General features: G+C 42.2%; 11 protein-coding genes across 11 annotated transcripts; 1 reads left to right on the forward strand and 10 right to left on the reverse strand.

Moving 5' to 3' along the window:
• Nucleotides 1–449: 449 nt before the first annotated feature.
• FA14DRAFT_151104 (uncharacterized protein) lies at nt 450–2,813 on the forward strand (the record flags this gene model as incomplete). Its single annotated transcript, XM_025497462.1, has 2 exons — nt 450–687; nt 748–2,813. The coding sequence occupies 2 exons, from the start codon at nt 450–452 to the stop codon at nt 2,811–2,813; spliced, it is 2,304 nt and encodes a 767-aa protein (XP_025352007.1).
• A 282-nt stretch (nt 2,814–3,095) lies between these two features.
• On the reverse strand, nt 3,096–5,492 carry FA14DRAFT_127775 (uncharacterized protein; the record flags this gene model as incomplete). The annotated part of the gene is made up of 1 exon (XM_025496818.1): nt 3,096–5,492. One exon carries the CDS (start codon nt 5,490–5,492, stop codon nt 3,096–3,098), a length of 2,397 nt encoding a protein of 798 aa, XP_025352008.1.
• A 547-nt stretch (nt 5,493–6,039) lies between these two features.
• FA14DRAFT_192780 (uncharacterized protein) lies at nt 6,040–6,945 on the reverse strand (the record flags this gene model as incomplete). Its single annotated transcript, XM_025501958.1, has 1 exon — nt 6,040–6,945. The coding sequence occupies one exon, from the start codon at nt 6,943–6,945 to the stop codon at nt 6,280–6,282; it is 666 nt and encodes a 221-aa protein (XP_025352009.1). The 3' UTR covers nt 6,040–6,279.
• Nucleotides 6,946–7,080: 135 nt separating this feature from the next.
• FA14DRAFT_192781 (uncharacterized protein) lies at nt 7,081–7,890 on the reverse strand (the record flags this gene model as incomplete). The annotated part of the gene is made up of 1 exon (XM_025501959.1): nt 7,081–7,890. The coding sequence occupies one exon, from the start codon at nt 7,888–7,890 to the stop codon at nt 7,081–7,083; it is 810 nt and encodes a 269-aa protein (XP_025352010.1).
• Nucleotides 7,891–8,271: 381 nt separating this feature from the next.
• FA14DRAFT_158522 (uncharacterized protein) lies at nt 8,272–9,720 on the reverse strand (the record flags this gene model as incomplete). The annotated part of the gene is made up of 1 exon (XM_025497969.1): nt 8,272–9,720. One exon carries the CDS (start codon nt 9,718–9,720, stop codon nt 8,272–8,274), a length of 1,449 nt encoding a protein of 482 aa, XP_025352011.1.
• Nucleotides 9,721–10,009: 289 nt separating this feature from the next.
• Nucleotides 10,010–11,648, reverse strand: FA14DRAFT_162630 (uncharacterized protein). Its single transcript, XM_025499697.1, has one exon. It carries the CDS (start codon nt 11,614–11,616, stop codon nt 10,084–10,086), a length of 1,533 nt encoding a protein of 510 aa, XP_025352012.1. The 5' UTR covers nt 11,617–11,648; the 3' UTR covers nt 10,010–10,083.
• A 353-nt stretch (nt 11,649–12,001) lies between these two features.
• Nucleotides 12,002–12,850, reverse strand: FA14DRAFT_158524 (uncharacterized protein; the record flags this gene model as incomplete). The annotated part of the gene is made up of 1 exon (XM_025497970.1): nt 12,002–12,850. One exon carries the CDS (start codon nt 12,848–12,850, stop codon nt 12,002–12,004), a length of 849 nt encoding a protein of 282 aa, XP_025352013.1.
• Nucleotides 12,851–13,157: 307 nt separating this feature from the next.
• FA14DRAFT_192784 (uncharacterized protein) lies at nt 13,158–16,759 on the reverse strand. Its single transcript, XM_025501960.1, has 2 exons — nt 15,542–16,759; nt 13,158–14,665 (listed from the first exon to the last, which is right to left on the reverse strand). Exons 1-2 carry the CDS (start codon nt 16,743–16,745, stop codon nt 13,203–13,205), a joined length of 2,667 nt encoding a protein of 888 aa, XP_025352014.1. The 5' UTR covers nt 16,746–16,759; the 3' UTR covers nt 13,158–13,202.
• Nucleotides 16,760–17,198: 439 nt separating this feature from the next.
• On the reverse strand, nt 17,199–18,923 carry FA14DRAFT_192785 (uncharacterized protein; the record flags this gene model as incomplete). The annotated part of the gene is made up of 1 exon (XM_025501961.1): nt 17,199–18,923. Exon 1 carries the CDS (start codon nt 18,831–18,833, stop codon nt 17,199–17,201), a length of 1,635 nt encoding a protein of 544 aa, XP_025352015.1. The 5' UTR covers nt 18,834–18,923.
• Nucleotides 18,924–20,355: 1,432 nt separating this feature from the next.
• FA14DRAFT_192786 (uncharacterized protein) lies at nt 20,356–21,885 on the reverse strand (the record flags this gene model as incomplete). The annotated part of the gene is made up of 1 exon (XM_025501962.1): nt 20,356–21,885. The coding sequence occupies exon 1, from the start codon at nt 21,865–21,867 to the stop codon at nt 20,356–20,358; it is 1,512 nt and encodes a 503-aa protein (XP_025352016.1). The 5' UTR covers nt 21,868–21,885.
• A 224-nt stretch (nt 21,886–22,109) lies between these two features.
• Nucleotides 22,110–23,808, reverse strand: FA14DRAFT_162631 (uncharacterized protein). Its single transcript, XM_025499698.1, has one exon. It carries the CDS (start codon nt 23,761–23,763, stop codon nt 22,195–22,197), a length of 1,569 nt encoding a protein of 522 aa, XP_025352017.1. The 5' UTR covers nt 23,764–23,808; the 3' UTR covers nt 22,110–22,194.
• Between the last annotated feature and the right edge of the window lie 109 nt (nt 23,809–23,917).

Genomic DNA, 23,917 nt, shown 5'->3' on the forward strand with positions numbered 1-23,917 from the left:
AGTAGCATCCTTTTTCCACTGCGATCTCGTTATGTGTATTTGATGACAATCTTGGAACATACCAAGCACCACAACGTAAATTCGGTACGATTGGAGTATCAGGTAATTCTTTTTGACAAAAGTCCATCACCCATTCCGCATCTTGTAGAATGCTCAATATCCTATTCCATGGATCACGTTCTGCTTTTCGAATCTGTTTTCGTACATCGTTACTTTTTGTAGGTGGTGCCACTATCCCTACCTCCTCCTCCATGCTCGTTTATGGGATGGTGGTGAGTAAGTATCTTCTTCCAGTGTATATTATTTTAAGCGGTTCGGCTCTTTTCGCTTTCCTTTTTGCTTAGCGCGTCGCACGGACAAGATATTAACGTCAGCAATCGCAGGTGATTGGTGTTTGATTCATTCCCGACTTCCACCAGCTCTTCTGATAGTGGATCACAGCCGGCAAGATGTCAGACCAGCAACAACGGCAAAGTGCTGATAGCGATGACCCATACTCGGAACGAAGTTATGCCGAATACTTTTCATCAGATGAAGAGACAAATTCCGCTTCTTCCGCTTCGACTTCTTCCTCTTCTAGAACATCTGCAAGCTCTGGCAATGAGAGACAAAGAAGTACAGCAAGCGGTTCAAGACAGTCAAATAGAGAGAAAAGATTCGAATTCACCCATAATCCCGGCGGTAATGGTATCGTCGATCTCGACACTTATGGTGATGAAGATGATTTCGAAGAAGACGATGAACAAGACGGAAGCTCGGATCCGACTCAAAGAGAGGCTGGAGAGGAGCCATTACTGGGCATGGGATCTAGCTCACAGGGAAGGAGGGCAGATGGATTCAGAAACAATCCTCAAGCAGGGCAAAATGATGATGAGGCTGATGAAGATGATGACACAGATGCATATTATGCTTTGTTGAATGTTCAAAAAGACGCAAGCGAAGATGAGATTAAGGATGCATATCGCTCTTTGGCTGTGGCACTACACCCGGACAAACATCCTACACCGGATCTCAAAGTGGCTGCCGAGAATCGATTTCGAGCCGTACAAAAAGCCTATGAAGTCTTATCCGATGCTGAAAAGAGGTCAATTTATGATCACTTTGGACCAAAAGGTCTAACGAGAAGTTGGTCTTTAGTCAGAAGATCAAATGCAGGAGGACCAAGAACGGCAGCTGAAATGCGTGAAGAATGGGAAAGGATGGCAAGACAACAGAAAGCAGAAGAGATGGAAAATAGAGTACGAAGTAAGAGTGAATTCACAGCCAATCTTGACGCCACAAGTCTTTTCTGTTCGGCAGAGCGAGTGCCAAGGAGCAAAGAGGTCATTCAACGTATTGGCGAGGAGATCAAGCAGATGGAGAAAGAAAAGGGGAAGTCGTTCGATCCGGGTGAACATATCGAAGTTCAATTGCCCGATGTGTCTTTCTCAGAGCGTTGGGCACGAGTAGGTTTCACTTCATTGGTTGGAAAGCATGGCTGGGAAACACCGTTAACGATGTACAGTCGCTTCCTCATTAACGGTCAAATGGCAAGTAAAGGTGGAATGGGAGGCGGAAATGTGACCGGAACTCTGAAAACACAATGGAACCCCAAGCTCGGTACAGAGGCAAGTGTGACACTTCTCCCACCAAGGGTCGCATCTCTCAAAGGACAATACGAATTGACAAAGTTTAGCTTTTTGAGCTTTGTGGCTACTGGCTCAACATTCAAGATACCTCCAGCGCTACAGCTTTCTTTTGCTCAAAGATTATCGGAAAAGACAAACATGACAGGCTTTACTGTATTCAATACAGGAACATACACTCTGGGATTCTGGGGCAAAGATGTACGGCTACGGTCGCCACAAACGCCCTCGATCACGTTTGGAGTATCGGATAGATTAGGAGACGGAAAAGGTTGGACATGTCAAGCCGGGCTAGGAATGGAGGATCAATCCCTTTCGCTTGATTATGCATATCGACCTGCAATTCTTGGATCTCCTAAGCTACGGCTTGGTTTGACGTTGGGAACACGAAGCGGGATGACCGCTTTCCATTCGATGGAACGCAAGATTACCGATCATGTTCGAATCGGGATGGGTCTGCATTTTGGCATCCCGATGGGCGGAGTGTCATTGCAGCTGCGATTCAACAGACTAGGACAAAAGTTAGTTGTTCCGATTCAGCTCAGTCCAGAATATCGTCCCGAGTTGGTGGCCGGTTGCGCTCTAATCCCAGGAGCAGGTTTGTTGGCCGCTGAGCATCTATATTTCCGCCCACGCAGACGCCGCAACGTACAAAACAGATTGGTGAATTTGCGAACACAACACAAGGATATGATCGTTCAACGTAAGCAAGCAGCCGCGGAAGCCATTCATGTCTTGCGTGGAGGAGCAAGAAAGCGTGCTCACGCTGAATTCTCCTCAGGAGGTTTGGTGATCGTGCAGGCTTATTACGGCAAACGGAACAGTTGGCCGATATTCGAAGAGAACATCTCACCTGAAGAACTGTTCAGGTCCGTATGGGGTACTGCTGCCACAAACGGACATGCCGATCCAAACGAGCAGGCGTTTGCTGAGAACACCTCATCAACGCCGGAAGATGTGAATGTGGATTGGTGGGATGTGACAATCCCGGTGATGATGCTTGTCCACAAGGGCCAATTGATCATTCCAGGTGATCGTCAGAAGCACAAATTGTTGGGATTCTTTGATCCATGCATGGGTGAACGAAAACACCTTATTGTTCGTTATTTGTTCCGTGATCGACTTCATGAAGTTGTCGTTGATGATATCACTCAACTCACCGCTCCTCTTCGTGTTCATCAATTGTAGGAAACCTCACCGCTCTTTTTTTTGCTTGCACTGTATTTCACCTCTCATACTTAATGTCATGCTATAAGCGAAAATCATATTTCATAACTACATTGCTCTTTAATTAATAAAAAAAGGAATCGTAACAATTGTCTTGGCTGAAAAGCGGAATGGTATATATATGTACAAATGCAAAAAAAATAAGAGATGGTAAAACGTAAAGATGTGAGATGATGCAGATTCAACGAACAATTTTTGAGAGGTGTGTGTGATTTTTTGTATACGAACGAAATTAGCAGCCTTCTAATGTTCCCATCCCTTCAAATTATCCAAACCAACACAAACGTTGCTCGCTCTTCCACGTGCAGTGTTGAACCAAGTTTGTGCTTCGCCCGCTTTCTTCTCTTTGTCTTCTTGTGTTTGAACGAATTGTTTCTGTTTAGAGATGGCCATACGGAAGCGTTCGCTAACATCGTAACCGCCAAAACGTAAGATCTTGCGCGCATCACGACCGATCCGTCTTGCATGAATCTCTTCGAAGGTATACAAGATTGATGTCACTGTGATGATACCGCCTTCTTGATCTCTTTCCGCATCTCTGATCAATGCTGCCGGTGGTTCAAGCTGTTTCAATTCACGTGCGATAGCTCTTCCGATGTTGCGTGGAATCGAATTAGGCAAATCAATAATCGTCCATGCTACCATGCCCGTACTGGCAATCATGCAGACAGGCAATGCCCATCGTCTCACGGTGGGATTACCTGCAATATCGGTAATGCGCACAAATGCTTCCATAGCAGTCTTTGCGCCGAAAGCTTTACCACCAAGAAGCGTCAATGCACCCAATCCAATCGAGAAGCTGTTTACCATGGACATCTCTTCTTCATGATCTTTCTTTGCATTATCCTCATCAGTCGTGCCTGTGATGACAAGCAGATGATGCTTGGCATCAAAGATGTCAGAAAGACGAACTTGTGTCATTTCCGCACTCAATCCCAAGGCTGCAACGGTACCGAGCTGACGACGTTTGCTAAACATTCTTGCGGCATCGAACGTGGCTTGCTTTTTGTTATTTTCGTCTACAGGGAGATTCTTCTCTCCCAATTCGCGGAAGAAAGAGAGGGTCTTATCAGTACTCTCTCTTGTCATATCTTCCACTTGACGAACAGCAACGTCCATACTTTGCAACAATGCTTGCCTGACTGCGTGAGCATATTCCCAAACAGCCATCAAACCAGGGTATTCCGGCATAGAAACTTCTTCCACTGCAGGTGCACCCAAGCTGATCTTCTCAACGGAATTGTGTAAAGCTGAGCGAACACCATCACTTGCTCTGGTAACCACACGATCTTCTTCATCTTCCATTTGTGCTTCCAATTTACGTGCAGTAGCGCGAATCTTTTGCAATGCAGGTCTTGCTTCTGCCAATGCTGCTTGTGCTTCTTCAAGTTCACGTTCGGCAACGGCAATGTTTGCCCGTGCCAAAAAGTCAACGTCAGACAACAAGTTGAGCAAGTATGTTTGAGCAGGCAAAAGTTTGGACTTGTTACGTTTCAACAAGACAAAGTCACGCAAAGCGGCTTCCAACTGAACGAAAGAGGTGGGCACTTCGGCTTCTGTGGCATCTTGCTTCATCACCGAACTACTGTTGACAAAGTGAACCAAATTCTCTGCATCTTCGTAGGTACGCGGACTTAGCTGACGAATTTGCTCCAACACGCGAGCGCGGCAACGTTCCTTGTTTTGAATTTGATCGTACTTGTTGACGACGATGAAAACGTATGCTTTATCGTTGCTAGCATTGAGCAAGAACTCTTTTGCACTCAAGGTGAAATGATTCTCTGCTGAGACACAGAATACAATCACGTCAATCTCCTCCTGACGCGCAAACAAAGCTGTCGTCTTTAATGAATCACGATTCAATCCAGGGGCGTCGATCAATGAGATGTCAACGACTCCATTGCGCAACAAAGATTCTTGTGTGGCGCGTGTATCGTTGCAATAACACTTCACGATAGGGGCATCTTGTTGGTCCATTTCTTCTGCGTGCATCATAATCTTCTCAACGTCAGAAAGAGGATGAACGGTGTACGTGCTTGCGTCAATGTTATCGTACGCAACACCCTTGTCGACAACATGCACCTCTTCAACACCATTGTTGCTCTTCTCTGCATCCAAAACTTCGCAAAAGACGGTTGTGCAAGGTTGTTGATCGATTGGCATCGCTTTGCGGCGCAAGAGGGCATTGACGAAAGTACTCTTTCCTGCATTCAAGTCACCTGTGACTAATACCTTGCTTTGGGTATCACTGATACGTTGACGCAAGCTTTCCAACTGGCGCAAGGAGGATGTCATTCTACCATCCATCAATTGTGCAACTGCAGTCTTTTCGAGATGATGAACGATTCCAGTCGGTGTTGTTGCAGCTGATCCAACCTTTAGGTCCAAACGCAAGACTGACATATCCCCTGCAGCCTCAACAAGTGGCGTTGAGAATGAGCGTGCAGGGACAGGGCGAACAGTGACTTCTTTACCTTCCTTCTTTGGTTCGGAAGTATATGTAGGTACAACCGTTGGGTATTGGATGGACCAACGTTCGCGGCTGTACTCCTTCAATTCTCCCAACAAGTCTTTGCTTTCTCCAATAGCACCGAGCAGCTTATCGCGATTCTCTGCATAGATTTGCTCGTGCTCTTCCATCGTCTTTTTCATCTCTTCTGTTTCACGTTCGTTGACTGCATTCTCAACACCTTCAACGCGCTCAGCAGGTTCAACACCTTTTCGGATTGCATCAACATGACTTTGTTGAAAGTATGATTCTTTCTCTTCTGGTGTATTATCGGCAGTGTTGGCATGTTGAGCGATCATTTCGGTTTGATGTCTTTCCACCAAAGGGCGACTGTTGCCGTTTATTTGGTGCGACATCTTGATCGATCACTTTAAAAGTTGTCGTTATGACTGTTGTGGCATGCACCTGATGGTAGGGTATGACCAGCAACCGTCTCAGAGTATCAATTGCCACCAATTGTTTATATCAGATGACCGCTGTGTTTGTGATGGTGCAAGAGTTGTAAATTATCTGTTGGCCACTATTCGATCCTATAATTTCCGTGGGGCGTTTGATTACTAAAACAGTCTAACTCAACCACAAAGATCGAATTTGAATAATAAAAATTTACGTGTGTATTAAAAAAGAGTGCATGTTTTTGTATTGATCAAAATAGAAAGCCGCGCGCACTGTATTAAGCCGGGTCCATACTTGCGCAAGCGCGGCGCCCGCGCTGTTTATTGCCTGTGGGTGCATGCATATGAACACTGTATTGCAGGCTGTTAACGGCACACGTGTGTTTTGTATTGGAGTAAACATCTATGCAACGCGTTAAGAGAGACTGGTAAAGTGCCGCAAACTGTGCTATAAATTAGTGATGGTCAATAAAGAGGATACAGGATGACAACAAACCTATGGCCAGCTTTTCTTGCCAACATCCTACACTAGACGAATAGGCTCTTCTGCGGCAGCTTCTGATTCTGCTTCTGGACGAGCTCTTTTGATATCTTCGGTTGATGAAAGCTGGACTTCTTTACGGATTGGTTTGCCAGCAATTGCGTTTTGCAGCCTCTCTTCACGTTCATAAAAGATTTGTTTGCTTCTCTCCCAAATAGCATTTCCACATATTGCATATAAGACTCCAAATATAGTTCCACCAAGACGTACTGTAGAATTGATTCCTATTATTTGACTCCGGTCAAACAAATAATTTAATGCTACTCCAGCATTCAAAGCAAGTAGGGAACCACAAATACCTTGAATTGCTTGCTCGCGTCTGAGTTCTTCTTCAGGAATTTTAAGCTTTTTATGTTCTATTTCAAACGTCTTTGCTGCTTGCATTGCCATCAAGCTAAACGAAATACCACCTGCACCTAAATGAGGAATTCTTCCCACGTACTTTGTGGCAATTGATGTACCGTAAAACTTTGTTACCCGATGCAACTTCAGTCGGGTAGTGATTTGAAAGAATGCGCTCGCAAATGTTGCCGCACAGATGCAATACGCCAGAAAATGATACAAAGGCGTCGTTTCTGCAGTATGCAATTCTTTCCCTGCGTGATCGGAATAAAAGGTAGAATTTGTCAAATTGCTGGCTCCAAACATGAAGATCACGGAAGAATTGAATATAAAGCTTATACATCCAGAATGTGAGAAGGATGAAGTTGTAAGCGTATGAACACGGTTGGCGGCCGGGATATGCAAAAAGTGTTTTCGTAGAGTACCGAACGCTTTTGAAGTTTAGATTTCCGTCTTGCCTGCCTTGAATGTGAAAAAAAGGGCAGTTGTGACCGCCAAGATTGGTATAGCAGCTTTTTGTTCATCGCGAAGGGCAAGATAGATCGAAGAAGAATAGGAAAGGATCATTTCCAGTGCATCTTGATATGCTTCGAGTATATTCATTTTGTTATACCACAATCTACGCTTTGCTCTTGTCAAAAACGTTTGAAAGCGTTCATTCGCATGCACCAAAAATCGAAGTTCTTCTTCGTTAAATCGACCCCAAGAAGCTTCTTTGCTACCCGTTGGAGCTAACGGGTATACTTGGTGAAACATTGGAAAAAGAAGTTCAAGCTTTTCCGCATTTTCGACCATATCACCAGTCTTCTTAACTGTCCAACACGCTGCTGCTAGAATGGATATTGCTCCTATACCAACGAAAAATAGAATTGGTCGAATGACTTTTGGTGGCTTTGCTTCTGACTCAGGTAATTGCCACTTTTTTTGTTGCATTGTTAAAAAAGACAAACTCTCTTGTCTTTCAAAATCACGGTCGAATTCACGTTTAAGTTCACGTTCCAACTCTTTTTCATCATCCAAGTTGACTTTGCAATGTGGACCGGTAGGTGTGCTGTACTTTCGCGCTGAATCACGTAAGAAAGCATAGTGTTGTGCTCCTTTGTTGTGGTGTTTTAATAAAGCTACCCTCGAATGATGGCAATCGATTAATGATCTTGACAGATGACGAGGTTGTATTGAGCTTGAAATTTGAGCAGAGATGTGAACATTTGGTCGACTGGTCAACAAGCGGGAACAGGCCGTTCGAAACATTGTTTGTATGTGGTTGTTTGTTTGTGTATGATTGGGGTAAATGGTCTGGTTTAAACCACAAGCGCAGCTCTTATATACAAAACAAGTGATAAGCACACACAAAGGAAAATGAATCAAGCGTGTCAAGATCTAATCAATCAGTCTATGTAATCCTGACAAAGGGGAGCTTTTTTCTCAAAAATCCCATGAAAGTTCTAATCATTAATTTTCCGTGAAATTTGCTCATTCACACGGCTATAGAGTCCACATATGCACCAAATTTCGTTGAAAAGTATTTGAATACTGTTGACTTTCTGCTTAAGAGTGGTGACATTGATAAGGTATGAATCGATCAATAAGGTACAAGTTTCATATAGAAGAATTAAGAAGGCTTGTAAGAGCTTATGCTCCTTCTAGAGTATTACCCTTCCTCGGGAAAGTCATACTCAACACGTATATAGCTTCGACTGGACCATTGCTCTCTCGAAAGACTTCTTTACAACGATGCCATAAACTTTCGCCCCAGTAATAGTACATGAAACCAAACAGAGCTCCTCCTACTCGCCCACTTATACCAGGAAGAGGTGGTGCTCGTTTTGCGTACAACAAAAAAGGGAGAAGCTCTGCGCTTACGACACCAAGGCCTAAAACGATAGGATTCAATGAAGCTTGTGGGAGCGGGAGTGAGGTATCATTTGTTGAGAACAAGAAGCCTGGAATAGCCATTCCCAACATGCCGTATGCTATAGGAGCAGCACCTAAATGCGGCAAGGCTCCAGCTACCGATTTTGCATGCTGGATGCCAAATAAAGATCTTGCTCGAACAAACAAAAGCCGCGCGGATAATTGAGAACATAGATTACCAAACGTGCCCGTAGCGATGCAAAAGGCAAAAAATTGAAACAGGCTTGTCGATTCAACCGTATGTTGAGACTTGGTAAACATGTCAGTATAGAATTTGCCATTGCCTGGTTCAGGACATCCTAAGGCCAAAAGAACAAACCAATAAATGAAAATACTGTCCCATCGAGTGTGGGAAAGTAGTGAAGTTGTTAGAGTGTGTGGTCGATTTGCCGCAGGGTAAAAAGTAAGATGTTTCCGAATAAAGTTGATCGCACTGTTTTTAGACCTTCCACCTCTGCAAGCAAGAATGCCTATAAATAAGGTAAACGATAAAATTTGAACGGGTAGACTTATTAATCCTTCTCGAGCGATCAGAGAAAAGTATGTAAAAGAATCTGATGCTCTGGAGTATATGGTTGGTGACTGATTTTCTTCCCACCCTTCTTCAGGTCGATGGAAATATAAGAGCGACCTTACAATCATCCCCGCCTTTGCTCGATATCGTGGATCATCGGCATCCAAGAAAAACCATAGCGGGAATTTCTCAAAGCCGAAGAGAATAAAGAAAAAAGCGAGGGCAAGTTTGTCTTTTTTAGCAATTTCATACTTCATTGCATCTTCCGTATCCTTCACGGTGATATATGCAAAAAAGATGAACGAGAATGATCCAACACCGACGAAAAATAGAATAGGACGTATGACTCTTGGAACTTCATACTCCGATTCAGGTAGTTTCCATTCCTTTTGCACTTCCGCTTCATCGATCAAAATCCAAGGCAAGTCCTTGTTTTCTCTTTTCGAGTCTGTGCTGTAGGATCTTCTACTTTGTTGGCCGTGTTGTAGTGTAGCTCTTTGAAGTGGAAATTTCTGGAATGGTCGCAGTCTATCTTGAGTTGATGGAAGGTTTCTTGTAGAAGTGCTGAGGTATTTTGATGTTCGAGGTAATTGAGAGAGGTGTCGGATTGATGAATGATTCCTTAACGCTCTTTGAGTTCCATAGCGCAGCATTCTACGATGGAGGTTGAAATCAATGTAGTACGGTATAGAAAGCTTGTTATGTCCTTTGTAACTCCTCCTTATATGTAGTGTACCTATATTGCCACGAGTGAAAGACAAAGGGATGATTGTTCGTGTCAGGCCCTAATCATTCATCTTTTTTTCTCAAAGGCGGCCCACGCGTAAGGACAAAGGGTAGCCTACATCTAAAAAACGTCATTGAGTCGTACTATTTGACTATTAGACTAAAGCTGTCATTTACCCTTGCTTGGCTGAAGAGGCATCTACTATAGTGAATATTGTTGTGATTATTTTATTAGAGGTGATATGAGAAGTGAAAAAGGGGCTATGAAAAAGAAAATGCCAGTAAAGACTCTATACGAAGCGCTTCTTGGGAACTTTCTTACGATCGTATAGGTCAGGATAAAACTCCTTTAACTTTTTTTCTGCTAGCTGATGACTTTGATAGATTGCAAGCTGTAAACGTTGATCACGCTCAGCAAAAATTTGTTTTAAATGCTCCCAGTAATCCAGTCCAAAGATGGAGTAAGTGAAACCAAAAAGCAACCCCGTTACAGCTACAGGATTTCCTCGCGTCGCCATGTTTCCTTGAAAAAGGCTCATTGCCAGGAAGACCAAACGAGTATAGACGTAAAAGAAGTTGAGGAGTGCAAAGGTGTCCATAGCTTGCTTAAATTCCTTGCGTCCTTCTTGCATAGAGTGGTACTTTTGCTCAGCAAATGCGATTAATTGGACAGAAGAAATTCCCGCCAAGCTGGTCGAAATTCCAATTGCTCCAAGTTGCGGCATACGACCGACGGTCTTTCTTGCAACTTGAGATCCGTATAACTTTGTAGCACGCATAAACAACAACCGTGAAAAAATTTGCGAGGATAAAGAAGTCAATGTTGCTGCCGTTATACAAAATGCAAGAAGGTGATACGATCTATTCCTTTCAGGCGTACGATGTGGAAAATATCCTGAACCTGCCAATACACTGTTACCGAGGAAGAATAAAACAGTTGCATTGATAAGGAAGCTGCCAAAACGAGCGTGTGTAAAACCAGACATCGTTAACGTGTAAATCCGATTAGCAGCTGGGTAATGAACTAGATGCTTTCGTAGTAATACGAACGTATTCTTGCCGAAAATTCCCGTTCGACTGATGTCGAAACCAAGGAAAATTACGGTAGAAAGTGCTATAATCGGAGCGGACGGGAATTCACTTCCGGAAAGTGACATATAGGTGCCAGACATCCATCTTGTTGCTTGTATCAAACCATCGTTGAGCTCTTTTGGTAAGCGTAATAGTTTGCACCAGTATGCTACCCGTTTCTCCCTTTCCTCTTGCTTCATCACAGCTTGATGGTATTCAACAATTTTTAGATCCCTTTCACTTATACTTCCCAAAGATCCCCAGCTTCCTCGTACTACATCTTTATATTTTGAACGAAGCTCTGGCAACTGATCGTACAACTTTACCGCATCTTGCATCCCTTTGGTTGTGTCTTTGATCACTAACCAAGCAGCAATTGTATACGAAGTAACTCCGATTCCTATGAAATATAAGAATGGTTTTAAAACCTTAGGAGGTTCCGCTTCTGATTCGGGTATTCTCCATTCCTTCTCTGATTTTGTGTATAGCTTTTCTTCACCCAAAATCACTCTTTTGACTTTTTCCATCTGTTCTTCCGTTTCTGCTTTTGTGCTTTGCCACCGTGAGTTGCCGGGTAAAACAGAGTTGTATTGCGAAGAATTAAAACCCGCCTGCTGTTTCCAGAGCGGCTGTGGAGATGATTTGATTGTTCTAAGTTGTTTTGAAATTGCATATCGGTTCATCGGAGCTCGCTGTAAGCCATGTTTCATCAAACCAATTCTGTATGTGTCTTGAATACACTTTCGGAGCATTGTGAAAGGCGATAATCGCGAATGAGTGTAATGGGTTTTGTTCTATGCATAAAATAAATGTTCGTTTTTTTATCGGGCTTTATATAGTAATGAACTTGATGCTACTCTATGTACAACATACAAAGGGAAAGAAACGGCGTGTCAAGGGCTAATCAATCGTTTATGGATTAAAAGTCTGACATAGCCTGCGCGTACGAACAAAGGGAGTCTCGTGAAGACCCGTAGTATCAAACCATAGGTTACATTTTGCTATACAAATTAGAAAATATTAGATCAATCTTACAAGCTTTGAGATATCATTTCTTAATCATTCAAGAAGATCGTTATAGACAGTAGGAAATATATACAAAGAAGGATCGACTAAACTAGAATTTAAGAATAAGAATCAAAATGAACTCGAAAAAAGACCCAGAACTGTTTTTGGTTTTTTTACCATACTGCGTATCTTATTGGTGTGAAGACTGAGAAAAACCACAATGAAGAATGATAGAAATGGTAGCGAGTCCATTCGAGCCTGTTGGAGAGAGACACATGATCTTGAAAACCACTTTGTTAAGCTCATTACCACATTTTTGATTTCTCGCACTGTAAGTCTAACTGCGCTCCATGGCGTGTTCTGGTGTATTTTATCAACTTTGCAAAAGCCGACGTCCCAAAATCTGACATAAGACTTAGAAAGATCATTCCTCAATCGTGTTTGTTGTGCATTGATGAGTTGCCAATACTTCAAAATTACCGAGTTTTCCATTTTCTTCAGAACTGCCTCTAGTGCTTGTATATCTGCACACATTGCTTGTGCATCTGTGGGTCGCTTTGTAAGTTTCTCGTTGTACTTATTTGCTTTGTCTTGCTCGCTTTTACTTGGCCAAGAAGAAAACGTGTACGCCAACGTTCCCACACAGATGATCCCCAAGACCGGTAGAAAGACGTTGAACGATTCACCTTTTTTATACTTGTAGCCAGTAAAAATGGTCTTCAACCCTGCGCTTGTTCTTTTAGACACGGTTTGAATTCGAGCTTGAGTGCTATAGCACCGTGACAGAGGTTTTACAGCGTAGCCAGATCGCTTAGGCTTGAACGGTGAGGAATAAATGGCATTTGTTGGTAGACGCAGACATGTTGAGGTCATAGAATTGTAGTTTGCCGTCGAATACTTGAGGATAGCGGATGATCTAGGTAAGATTTGTTTCAAAGCACCAGTATTCAATGCAGTATGATGACCCTTTCGCCACATCTTGCTATTTGAATAAGATTGTTCTGTAGGCAAAAGTTACGTCTTACTCCAGACTTCTTTAGACAAAAAGCGATATAATCTTTTGACGGTGATGGTAGACTCTAGAAAGGAATTTGTACCGTTAATTTCATGCTTTATGCAACCCTATCAAAAGCTAATCGTACTTCCTCTGAAAGGCGGCGGTCCGAGCGTTATGCAGAACCATAACCCCACTGAGCCTATCACACATCAAATCATAAATTATTCTTGCTCAGCTTATACACATTGAAATGCTCCAAATTTCTATCTGTCAAAAATTTTTAGTGATATCATTAGAGTGGTGATTATGAACTGACAAGGTAAGGCTTTAAAGTTATTGATCATGGGTATGCTTATTTTTTCTGTCCTTAATTTTCTGTTTTAGCATCTCGAATTTCGAAGGTTCTGTTGATTGACTTACGTCAATACTCTTTCCTTTCTTGCTAAGTGCTTCTTGGACCTTAGAAGGTTCTATTTTTTCAAGTGCTCCCATGATTTTACCTTTCTTGCTAAGCGCTTCATCTAGCTTAGGCGACTCCAAAGTTTGGATTGCAGCTACAAGATTCCCTTTTTTAAGAAGTGCTTTTTGTAATCTCTCGTCCCGTTCGTAGAAGACTTGTTTAAGCCGCTCCCAATACTTATTACCGAAGCTGAAATACGCTGCTCCAAAAAGAGTGCTTCCCATTCGAGCTGCAGCATTGATGCTAAGCGCTGCTTCTGCTCCTATTACCGTGAGCCCGATAAGTACACCATTATAGCTGAAAAGAAGCAAAGCAAGAGATGGAATAGACAATGCTACAAATGGAAGCTGCTTGTTGTCTCTCCATTCACCGCTTGCGATTGCATGTGGAATTGACATTCCTAATAAGCCATACACAATTCCAGCGGAGCCCATTTCAGGTGTTCTGCCGACAGTAGCCAACGTTTTTGGGTTTGCAATCTGCTTTGCTCGCATTAACAAAATTCGAGAAAAGACTTGAGAACTTAGTCTGCCAAACGTCCCGACTGCAAAGCAAAATGCCAAGAAATGAAAGAATGACGTAGCTTCAGCTGTGTGATTGGAGTTGCCACGATCATCAGTGTAGAACGATCGATTTGTTAGATAGGCGCCACCAATAATTGATATCATGACGGAATTGGTCAGAAAGCTACCCGTTCTAACATGGATGAAATTGGATGTTGAAAGTGTATGTAAGCGATTAGCGACCGGAATATGCGACAAATGTCTTCGCATAAGAGCAATCATATTTTGACCGAGAAATCCTCTGCAAGCCTTGACGCCAACGAATGCTACCGTTGAGAACATAATTAAAGGTACGGTCACTCTATGCTCTTCCTTTAGTAGAGGACTTAGCGTAAGAAGTCTGTTTGAGAATCTTGTGAATTTTTTACGGGTTTTCTCACTAATGTGTAAGCGATCACACCATCTTTTGATAAATGCCTTCCTTTTCCGTTGTCGTAAGAACATTCCAAGATGCGATAGTTTTCGAATATCTTGTTCGTTTAATGATCCCCAATAAGCACTTTCATCACCTTCAATCTTGAATGGCAAACTTTCACGTACGGCCGGTATTAAGCTGGTAAACTTTCCTGCCCTAGCAACCGCATCTCCAGTCTCTCTGACGGTAGCCCAGGCGGCGACAGTGAAACCTATTGCTCCAATACCGACAAAGAACAAAAATGGTCGAAAAACCCGCGGTGTTTCTGTTTTTGACTCAACTTTAAGCCATTCATCTTGCGTGTTTGTTTTCTGAAACTTTGGAATACGTGAAACGAGTGGTTCCAAACGACTTTTGTCTAAAAGATAAGGTGATTTCAGCCGCGGATAAAGCGATGTATTCGAATTTTGTTTAATAGCTGAAGTGATGATCTTCCTATAGAAGAGTGGCAATTGAGAATGCGGTTGAATTAATAATTGCTTGCTAAGCCCTCTTTGACAGCTTGTCCGAAGCATCGTACCGAAGTTTTTGTAGACTAGATACACATTAATCTTTGGATAGGCGTAGGAACATGAAAGTGAGTTTTGGTCTGATCTGTATTTATACGAGACAGTGTATCTGGAACACAAAGGAACCCTTTCTCATGTCAAACCCTAATCACTTACGCCGTTGCTGGATAAGCGGCCTATGCCAAATGACAAAAGGATAGTTGCAGCACGCTAAGCAAGTATACCTTTCTTCCTCTTTATCAATCAATTCATCTTCTTTGCATTGCGAAAAGCATGTGTCAAACTCTAATCAATGTACTTAAGCTGATGAAAGTGGTTCCATTGTTTACTGATTCTTTCACGCGTTGGTTTTCGAAGCTTACCCACAGATATGCCTGAAGAGCACGCAAACTGAGCTCAATCAAAGATGATCCTGTAACTTATCATCGATTTGAAGAGCATGAAAGTAAAAAGTGGTGAATTCTGTATTGAAAATGGGTTCACAGGCTATGTCAAATCAGATTTTCTTGCGATCATGAGTTTCTCTTCTGGTGTATAGAAAATGCCTTTTGTTCCTTCCCAAAATTTATTCCCGTACTTATAATAAATAAAACCGAAGGATGCACCCCCTACTCTTGCAGCAACGTCGCCCGATCTGATCAAACAGCCTTTCCAAAGATTAATCGGCATAAGCGCAAAACTGTAAGCGAGGCAGGACCAAAAGATACTAGCAATTAATTTCGAACGCTGGCCCTCATATCCATCAATTGGATCGATCCGAGCATAAAATGCATCAGGAAATGACATTGCGGCCAAACTGTAAGATATACCTGCTGAACCAACTTCTGGGGTTCGTCCAACGATCTTTTTTGCCGCGTGTGTGCCGAATAAAGATCGTACTCTGATGAACATTAAACGTGTAAATGCTTGCGAGAAAACAGATGAAAAGGTTCCACTGCAGATACAAAAGGCAAGGAGATGAAATTTAGTTGACCTTTCTGCCGTGTGTAATGGTTTGCCATTCAAGTCTTTACGAAAGTGTGGAGTTTGTAGAAACGTGCTTCCAAGGCCAAGTATGACGAAATAATTGAGTAAGAAGCTGCCGAGCCGTACATGTGAGAATGTTGATGTTGTGAGAGTATGCAGTTTATTAGCGGCAGGAATCTGTAGGATATGCTTCTTCAAGTGGTTGAATGCATTTTTACCCAGCACTCCGGTTCTACTTAGCTTGATTCCGATGAATACTACAGCGGTGAAAGCTATAATGGGTAAAACAGAGATTTCAGCATCGCTGTACAGCTCTTTGTCATCGTTGTACCGCTTCAAAGTCCTTTTTTGGAATCGCTCAGGTAGATGTAAGGCATTGGCCCAGTATTGTAACCATTCTATCCTAGCAATTCTTCGCTCGATCAGGTTGGTCTTCTCGATTACGCGAAGATCGGCTTCATTTATAGGACCCCAATAAGCGTCCTTATCTGCACTTTCCCCAACGGGATATTTATCGTGTAAGTCTCGTAAATGTTCGCTTTGACGTTTTGCATTTTCCACCGCTTTTCTTGTATCTTTCACGGAAAGCCAGCCTGCAAATCCAAAAGAAACAGCTCCAACTCCTAAGAAGTAGAGCAGAGGCCTGATGACTTCTGGAGTCTGAGCTTCTTCTTCCGGCAGTCTCCATTCCTTTTGTTGGTCTGTAAGTTGAAGTTCATTTTTATGTATTTCGCTTTCGATCTTCACGTCAATTTGCTTCGATGGCTCCCCGACAAAAGTGCTTTGCTGTCTGGCTTTAGCCACGCAAGGACCTTTAGGATATAACGCTGCTAAATCAGTATTTCGATGGAATGCCCGAGAGGGTGCAAAGTTGAATTTTGAGCTAGATAGTCTTCCAGCGGTATAAAATGATCGCGACACTATGCCATTCTTGTTCGTCGTCTGAAGAGTTGCTCGAAACATTTGTTAAACGCTTGTTTAAAGTGGGTCGAGGAAATTCAAAGCTAACATGTTTAATGAATCAGTTATTTTTATAGCAAATTCTTGTATTTCAAAAAGTGCGAAGCACAAAGGGAAAATGCTTGCGTGTCAAACCCTAATCAACCCCTTTGTGCATTCTGATAAACAGCCTAAGCATACGCTGAAAGTGGATCGGTTAAAAGCTGATTTATACCTTTATATCCGAAAAAAATGAATCATGCAAGATGTAGAATTACCTTGAAAAGTGTGCGTGGAAAGACGATAAACACAATACCAGAAACAATTTTACGACGGAAATTTGATCAATTTATAAAGGTCAGAAAAGAAAGACAAATTTTCAAATGTGTGATGTACTGCAGTATCACGTATATCAAGAAAAGGTTAGAAAGGGAAATAATAACCGACAAGAAGGGATGAAAAAGGAAGAAAGGGACTTTAACCTAGTCTGACTTCTTCCATGATAGTAGGTATTTCTTCAGTGATAGCAAGTGGTTGTTGTGTAGAGATTTGAGGTTCTTTGCTAGTCTGATTCATATTTATGAGTAATTGTTCATTGCAATCATAAAAGAAACGTTTCATACTCTCCCAAAAAGCGTTGCCGAAGCGAGCATACATCAATCCGAACACTGCTCCACCCAAACGAGCTGCACGATCGATCCCGCCCAGGTACCTTCTATCGATGAACCCAAGCGTAAGTACTCCTGCTTCAAAAATTAGAAGAATAGCACTACCGCAGGCTATGCCTGTGTGCAATGTTATTCTCTCATTATTTGAGTATTCTTCCCAACATGGACTATGATAAAGGTAATTTCCAATTAACGCTCCCGCAATGCCGCCGGCACCTGATTCAGGCGCTCTCCCGATCAACTTTTTGGCAATTTGATGACCATACTTTCTTCCTACGTTTTGCAGCAAGATACGAGAAAAAATTTGCGAAGAAACGTTGGCGAAAGCTCCCGCAGCCACACAGAAGGCGAGGAAGTGATAGAATGTCGTGGCTTCGGCCGTATGCAAAGGTTTACCTTCTTTTGATGTTTTTGGTAATTCAAGATATGAGCTGCCGATAAGTAAGATGACACCTGAGTATTGGACAACATCGACGAAACGTGTATGCGAAAAAGTTGAAGTAACGAGCGTGTGTAATCGAATTGCAGATGGCGTTCGCATCATGTGCCTGCGTAAGAAACCATTCACACTCTTTCCAAACAATCCTTTCTTACCCAGTTTCAGAACTAGAGCAATAGAAACCATGCTTGCACAAATTGGTAGCGCGGCCAGTTTTTCATCAGATAATCTGACAGGTAGGACATAACGATAAGTCGCATAAAGCGTCGAAGGCAACAAAAGGATCGGCTTAATCAATTCTACCGCCAGACTTCGATTCGTTTCCATGTACTCATATAGTCCCTTAAAGATTCCTAATGGATGTCTGTCTTTCAAATGCACCACCTTTCGTAATGCTCGCATTTGAGTTTCATTGAGATCGCCCCATGAGATATCTTCAGCTCCTGATTGTTTTGAAAAATAAGCGATTACCCCTAGACGAACTTCTTCTTGTTCCGAGAAATCGAAGAGATTATCCGTAAATTCTTCCTTGTCAAAATCTCTTTTAGGAAAATCTAGGTACTTTTCCCTTTCTACCGTGAGAGCCACTGTTCTATTATCCTTGATCGTCATATACGCCGCCCAAGCAAAGGCTGTTACGCCTACGGCAATGGAGAATAATACTGGCCTCAAGATCTTTGGCTTTTGCGCATCTTCTTCTGAAACCGTCCACTCTTTCTCCTTATTCGTTAATTCTGTTGCTCGCGACCAGAAAGAGGGAAGCTTTGGTGGCTCTGACGTTGCCCTATTCGTACTTTCTGCAGCCAAACCTACTTGAGGACGCTTGACGAATGCACTGGTGTGAAATCCTATTCTAGTAGGAGGTTTAGCCTGATTTTGTAGTGGCAAGTCTAGAATTGACGCTTTAAAGAAATCCGTTGACAATAATCTATTTTGCGTTGTGCTAAAGTTGGCTTTAAGTGCCCAGTGACGCTGGATAGGCTTTCGGCAGGCTAAACGAAGCATTTAGATTGTTATGACGAAGTGGAAGAGAAAGAGGCAATCGTATACTCCGCTTTGTGTATTATCTTTAAATATCCTTGAATCTGCAAGTACTTACTGGTATGTTTACACAAAGGGATGTGAGTTACGTGTCAAATATCCAATCAAATAAACTTTTTGATAATCAACCTAGAGTTAATGAATTTCTAGGCAACGGCTGCCCTGCGCAATATCGTAACAAAGGGAGAATGAAGCTAATGATTACATCAGTGCGTTTTAGGAGCAATATGCGAGCAGTAAATCATTCAAAAATTCAAAGAACAATTATTCATTGAGCAGACCTCAACAGCCAAGAGTAAAAGCGAGCGAGCTCATTTGAGATGTTAGTAATAGACAAGAAAGGGAAATTTGAGAAAAGAATAAATCTCATCAACAGTAGGATAAGGATTAGAGAATTTCTACCTGTTCGTTTACAGGATGACTAGAAATTCGATCTTCGGTATTGGCGGGCGCTTCATTCTCACCAGCTTTTGTATGACCAGAGCTTGATACCAGAGAAGCTTGCTCATTTCCCTCACTAAAAAGGCTTTTTGTTTTCTCCCAGACAGAGATGCCATACTCAACGTAAAGTAAACCAAAAATAGCTCCTCCTAAGCGCATAATACGCTCAGTGTTATATGCAAAACGCCTATCAAAAAGACTAAGAGGAAGTAAGATTGCCTCCACGGAGATAAAACCAATACATAGCAATGGTTTAGTTGTGTCTCCTGTGAGTCTTGGTTTTGTTCTCTAAACGTGATAGGGTTGTTGCCATCAAAGCGTATGACACTCCTCTAACACCGAGTTCTGGAATTCTTACGATCGACTTCGTTGCAGTTTGAGGACCAAATCGTACTTTCGTGATTTGATATAATACACGAGTAAAGGTATGAGAAAAAAGGATCGCGATGAAATTTCCAAGGATGTAAGTAGGAACTGCCAAAAAGAAGAATCGGGATAGAGTATTTCACTAGGTCCCAAGAAATACTTTGCCATAAACAGAGGTCGTGAGAGTGTGTAAACGATTTGCAAAGACCTTTCTCATCATGTTTATCCGGATAAGTATATGGAGCCCTTTGGTAATCACAAGTTTCTTACTGAACTTGATTGCAGCAAAGCCAGTAACTAAATTTGCTACGACACATTTTGGTGCAATGTACTTATCCGATGTGAAAACAACACAATAATACGGATAATTGTATACCCAGAAGTATACCGAAAGTATGTTGCTTTTCATAGAGCTCGGCAGTCCAATGTATATTAGCTGTTCGAAGCATTTGTGGGTTTATGTGAGAATATTTAGGCTTAGACTTGAGGTGTTTTTTTAACTTGAAGAAGGTCTATTTATGCTATACACGTAGGTATAAAATATTTTTCTACAACAAAGGGGTGCTTTGTTCGCGAATCAAAGTCTGATCAGAACAAAAGGATAAAAAATTAATTAAAGTGGTGATACGAATCAACATTGGAATGAAAATAGATGGTATGAAATTAAAGTGTAGAAGATCTATTGATTCCCTTTTTTCAGCTCTTCTAGTTGAATCGATTTTTGTAGTAACTTGTTCTGTACACGGACAAGTTCTTCATGTCTACAGAGCTTTAAACGAACAAGGCGTTGATTGCGTTCGTAAAAGAATCCTTTCAAGCGTTCCCAGAATGAATCGCCGATTTTTGAATATATATAGCCAAAAATCAATCCGCCTGCATGAGCAGCGTTGTTAAAGACGAAGACTTGAAATTTCATTTGATGTAAACTATACGTCAGAAGTGCGACTTCAACGCAAGCGGCACCTAGGATAAGTTTCCCCAAGGTGAGCTCATACGGAAGTTTGATTTCTGCGTTACTGACGAAAGAAGCTGCGAGTAAGCCATAAAAAGCTCCCATAGCTCCAGCATTGGAAGCAAAAGCTCCAGTCTTCATTAATGCTATATTTCTGCTAAGCGACCATTTTGCTCTGTGAAACAGTACCCTTGCAAATATTTGCGAAGCGACGTTTGAGAAAGTTGCAGAGGTGAGAATGAAAGCTAAAAAGTGGTAAATGATTGTAACCTCGGGAATATGAATCTGATAGCCATCAGCATCTTTTTTTCTTTTGACGTTATCTAGTGAATACGTGCTGACAGTGTAGAGTACAACAAAACTGTAGCATCCCAACGGAATAAAATTGGGACAGAACAAAGATGTTGTTAGTGTATGTAAGCGATTTCCTGCAGGTATATGCATGAAATATTTTCCAAAATCATGTGGCAAGAAAGCAAAAGTCCTTCTTTTGGACAGCTTCAAGCCTAAGGATGCTACTACCATAACAACTAGACCACAAATTGATGCAGATTGTGCTGGTGTCATTTTCCCATACCAAGTCAAGCCTGTTTCACATGAATTGATTAAAGATGTTTGCAGTTCTTGCGGTAAATTAAGTCGACTACACCAATCAGAAATAAGATTGAAATAATTTTTGCCTCGGTCAAATCTATCTTGGACTTCTGTAGCACGAAGATGAGCTTCACTGATCCAACCTTGAAAGAGTGTCAAGGGAGAAAATTTTGCAGAATGATCCGTAATATACTTTGCATTATGGATGAATGTGTCTGTATATAAACGAAATTCGTTGCTGATCTTTTCCACCATACGACCAGTTTCGTTTGCAGTCATATATGCAGCCCAGCTATAAGATAAAGTACCGACGGCAAAGAAGTATAAAATAGGTTTGATAACTTTTGGAGGACTTGCTTCTGACTCAGGAATTGCGTAATCTTCTTCTTCTTTTTGCTCTTTTTCTTTTTCGTCTAATTCCATCTTTTTCCAACGTCTTGCAAATTCTTCATGTTCGGGAGCGATCTTTGATTGCGTATTTGTACTTTGCCAAAATTTTGAGAAAGTTTCATAGTAGGATCTTGCGTATGTAGAAAAATACAGATGATCAGACGCCGATTTAGCTCGAGTTGATGGGACTTTGGCTGCTAATATGAGACTTCGGCCGGCACGAGGGGTCGTACGGAGTACGCCCTGACAAGACATCGCCGGCTTGAATGCCTTGTGTAAGCTTGCTCGAAACATGGTTTGAAGACCTGTTGTGAGTCAGAAAGGGTGTTACGAATGAAGTGTCCAAAGCTTGATCAACTTTTTTATGTTTCTCGTTTAAGATGCAAGTTAAAAATAAACAAAGGGCATTTTATGCGTGTCAACACCCTGATCGTGCGTGGACCTGCAGACTTCGATGCATGTCAACGCCCTAATCAAGTATGCCTCATACAAAGGAATGCAAAGAATTCAATAATTCATTTTAGACCGTGAAAAGTACATGCTAAAAGAGCGGTGGAATAGTGGAATCATAGAGATCGGCATTTAAACGATTCTAGTCGGGTTTCCGTGCCTGGATTGCTGGACAGGAACACTTTGGATTTTATTCTTGTCAATTTTATAATTTGCGGTTTGAAATTGTTCATCTTGTTGATAAATTTCGTGTTTAAGGCTTTCCCAAATCACGTTTCCATATCGGAAATACAGATATCCAAACAGAGCCCCTCCCATATGGGCAGCATGATCGAAAAATCCGATGAATCGCGCTCTGACCAAAGAAAGTACCAAAAATCCTGTTTCTATACTGATCATAGTTGTCAAAAAGTCTTTTGCAGGTGCATGCAATTGAGGGATAAATGCGATCTGCATTTCTCGTTCTTTTGGATAAGCAAATGCAAACACACTCACTAATGCATATACCGCCCCACTTGCACCTAATCCGGGTATTCTTCCGGTCATTCTTTTTGCGAATTCCGTACCATAAGCTTGGTTTGCTCTTTGGAGAAGGATTCGTGTGAAAATATGTGAGAATACACTAGCAAACGTTCCTGCAGTCACGAAGAATGCCAAAAAGTGATAGAATGTTGTTGCCTCGGGAGTGTGTAATTTGTATCCGTTTCCATCATGCAGGAACGTATAAGCGGTTAAACCTGCACCGCCAAACGAAAAGAGTGCAAGAGAGTTGAAAAGGATATGTCCGATTCCTAGATGAGAGAAAACGGATGTTGTCATTGTATGAAGACGATTTGCCGCAGGAATGTGCATCATATTCTTTCGCAGGAAGGCGAATGTGTTCTTGCCAAAAGCTCCAGTACGACTGAAGTTCAATGCTAGAAATACGACAGTCGTGCAAGCAAGTACTGGAACGGTGACCAGTTTATCCTCCGGCAATTTCAGGTACCAATCTGCTACTGTAAGGTACGCAGATCCGATGGCCTGCTTAGCGCCTTTAGGCAGGTACAGCTGATCGCACCATCCCATCAACCATTGCATTCTCCATCCGAGCCTGACAGCCAGTTCATGCCTTCTTGCCGAGCGCAATTGTGCCTCGCTTATGCCACCCGAAGCTCCCTTATCGTCACCGGATAATCTTGCAGATAAGAAGCTAGTAAAATCTCCAAATACATCCGAACCTTCCCGTATACCATTTGCGATCGCTTTTGTTTCCTTGACAGTTTTCCATGCTGCCCAAGTATATGCGGTCGCGCCAGCAACGAACAAGTATAGAATCGGTTCAAGTATTTTTGGTGGTTTTGCTTCTGATTCCGGTATCCTCCAATCTTCTTGTTGTTCTACTCGATTCATCTCGGCTGCTTCTGCTTGTCGTAATCGTTCTGCAAATGTTTCATGTTCGGGTGCAACTTTTACCTTGTGTGTGGCGTAAGAGCGAGAACTGGAGATGGAAAGAAGTTTGTTTAGCTGATGTGGTAATCCAGTGATCCTCTGTGGTTGCCATACTGGCTTGACTGGTAGGATTGGTGTTCTTGCTATCGAGGCATATGTGCGTAAAGATGATCCCGCTGAAAGGCTATCGATTGGTGTAGTGGGTATCCGTATGCCATATTGAGTGCTTGAGCGACACGTCAACGCTCTGCGAAGACCTACGCCTATCATTAGGATTTGATGATGATGGAAAGAAGCAAATGCTAAAGACAATGATGGAACAAAGGATAAAACCCTAATTTTATTGCGTGTACGCTAAGCCACATTTTGTGCACAAAGGGGAAGTGTGGAGTGAGTGCACACAATCTTCCGATTTCCGAAACAG

This window comes from Meira miltonrushii (assembly GCF_003144205.1).
Source record: "Meira miltonrushii strain MCA 3882 unplaced genomic scaffold FA14scaffold_6, whole genome shotgun sequence".
NCBI lineage: Eukaryota > Fungi > Basidiomycota > Exobasidiomycetes > Exobasidiales > Brachybasidiaceae > Meira > Meira miltonrushii.

Excerpts from the sequence above, each read along its gene's own strand:
- FA14DRAFT_162630 (XM_025499697.1), bottom strand. The coding sequence starts at position 11,616 with ATGCTCCGAAAGTGTATTCAAGACACATACAGAATTGGTTTGATGAAA.
- FA14DRAFT_192784 (XM_025501960.1), bottom strand. The coding sequence starts at position 16,745 with ATGTTTCGAGCAACTCTTCAGACGACGAACAAGAATGGCATAGTGTCG. Across the intron at positions 14,666-15,541 it reads TGATGGATATGAGGGCCAGC|ACAAAAGTCGTTTGGAACCA; the intron begins GTTCGAAATTAA and ends CTTATCTTTTAG.
- FA14DRAFT_162631 (XM_025499698.1), bottom strand. The coding sequence starts at position 23,763 with ATGATAGGCGTAGGTCTTCGCAGAGCGTTGACGTGTCGCTCAAGCACT.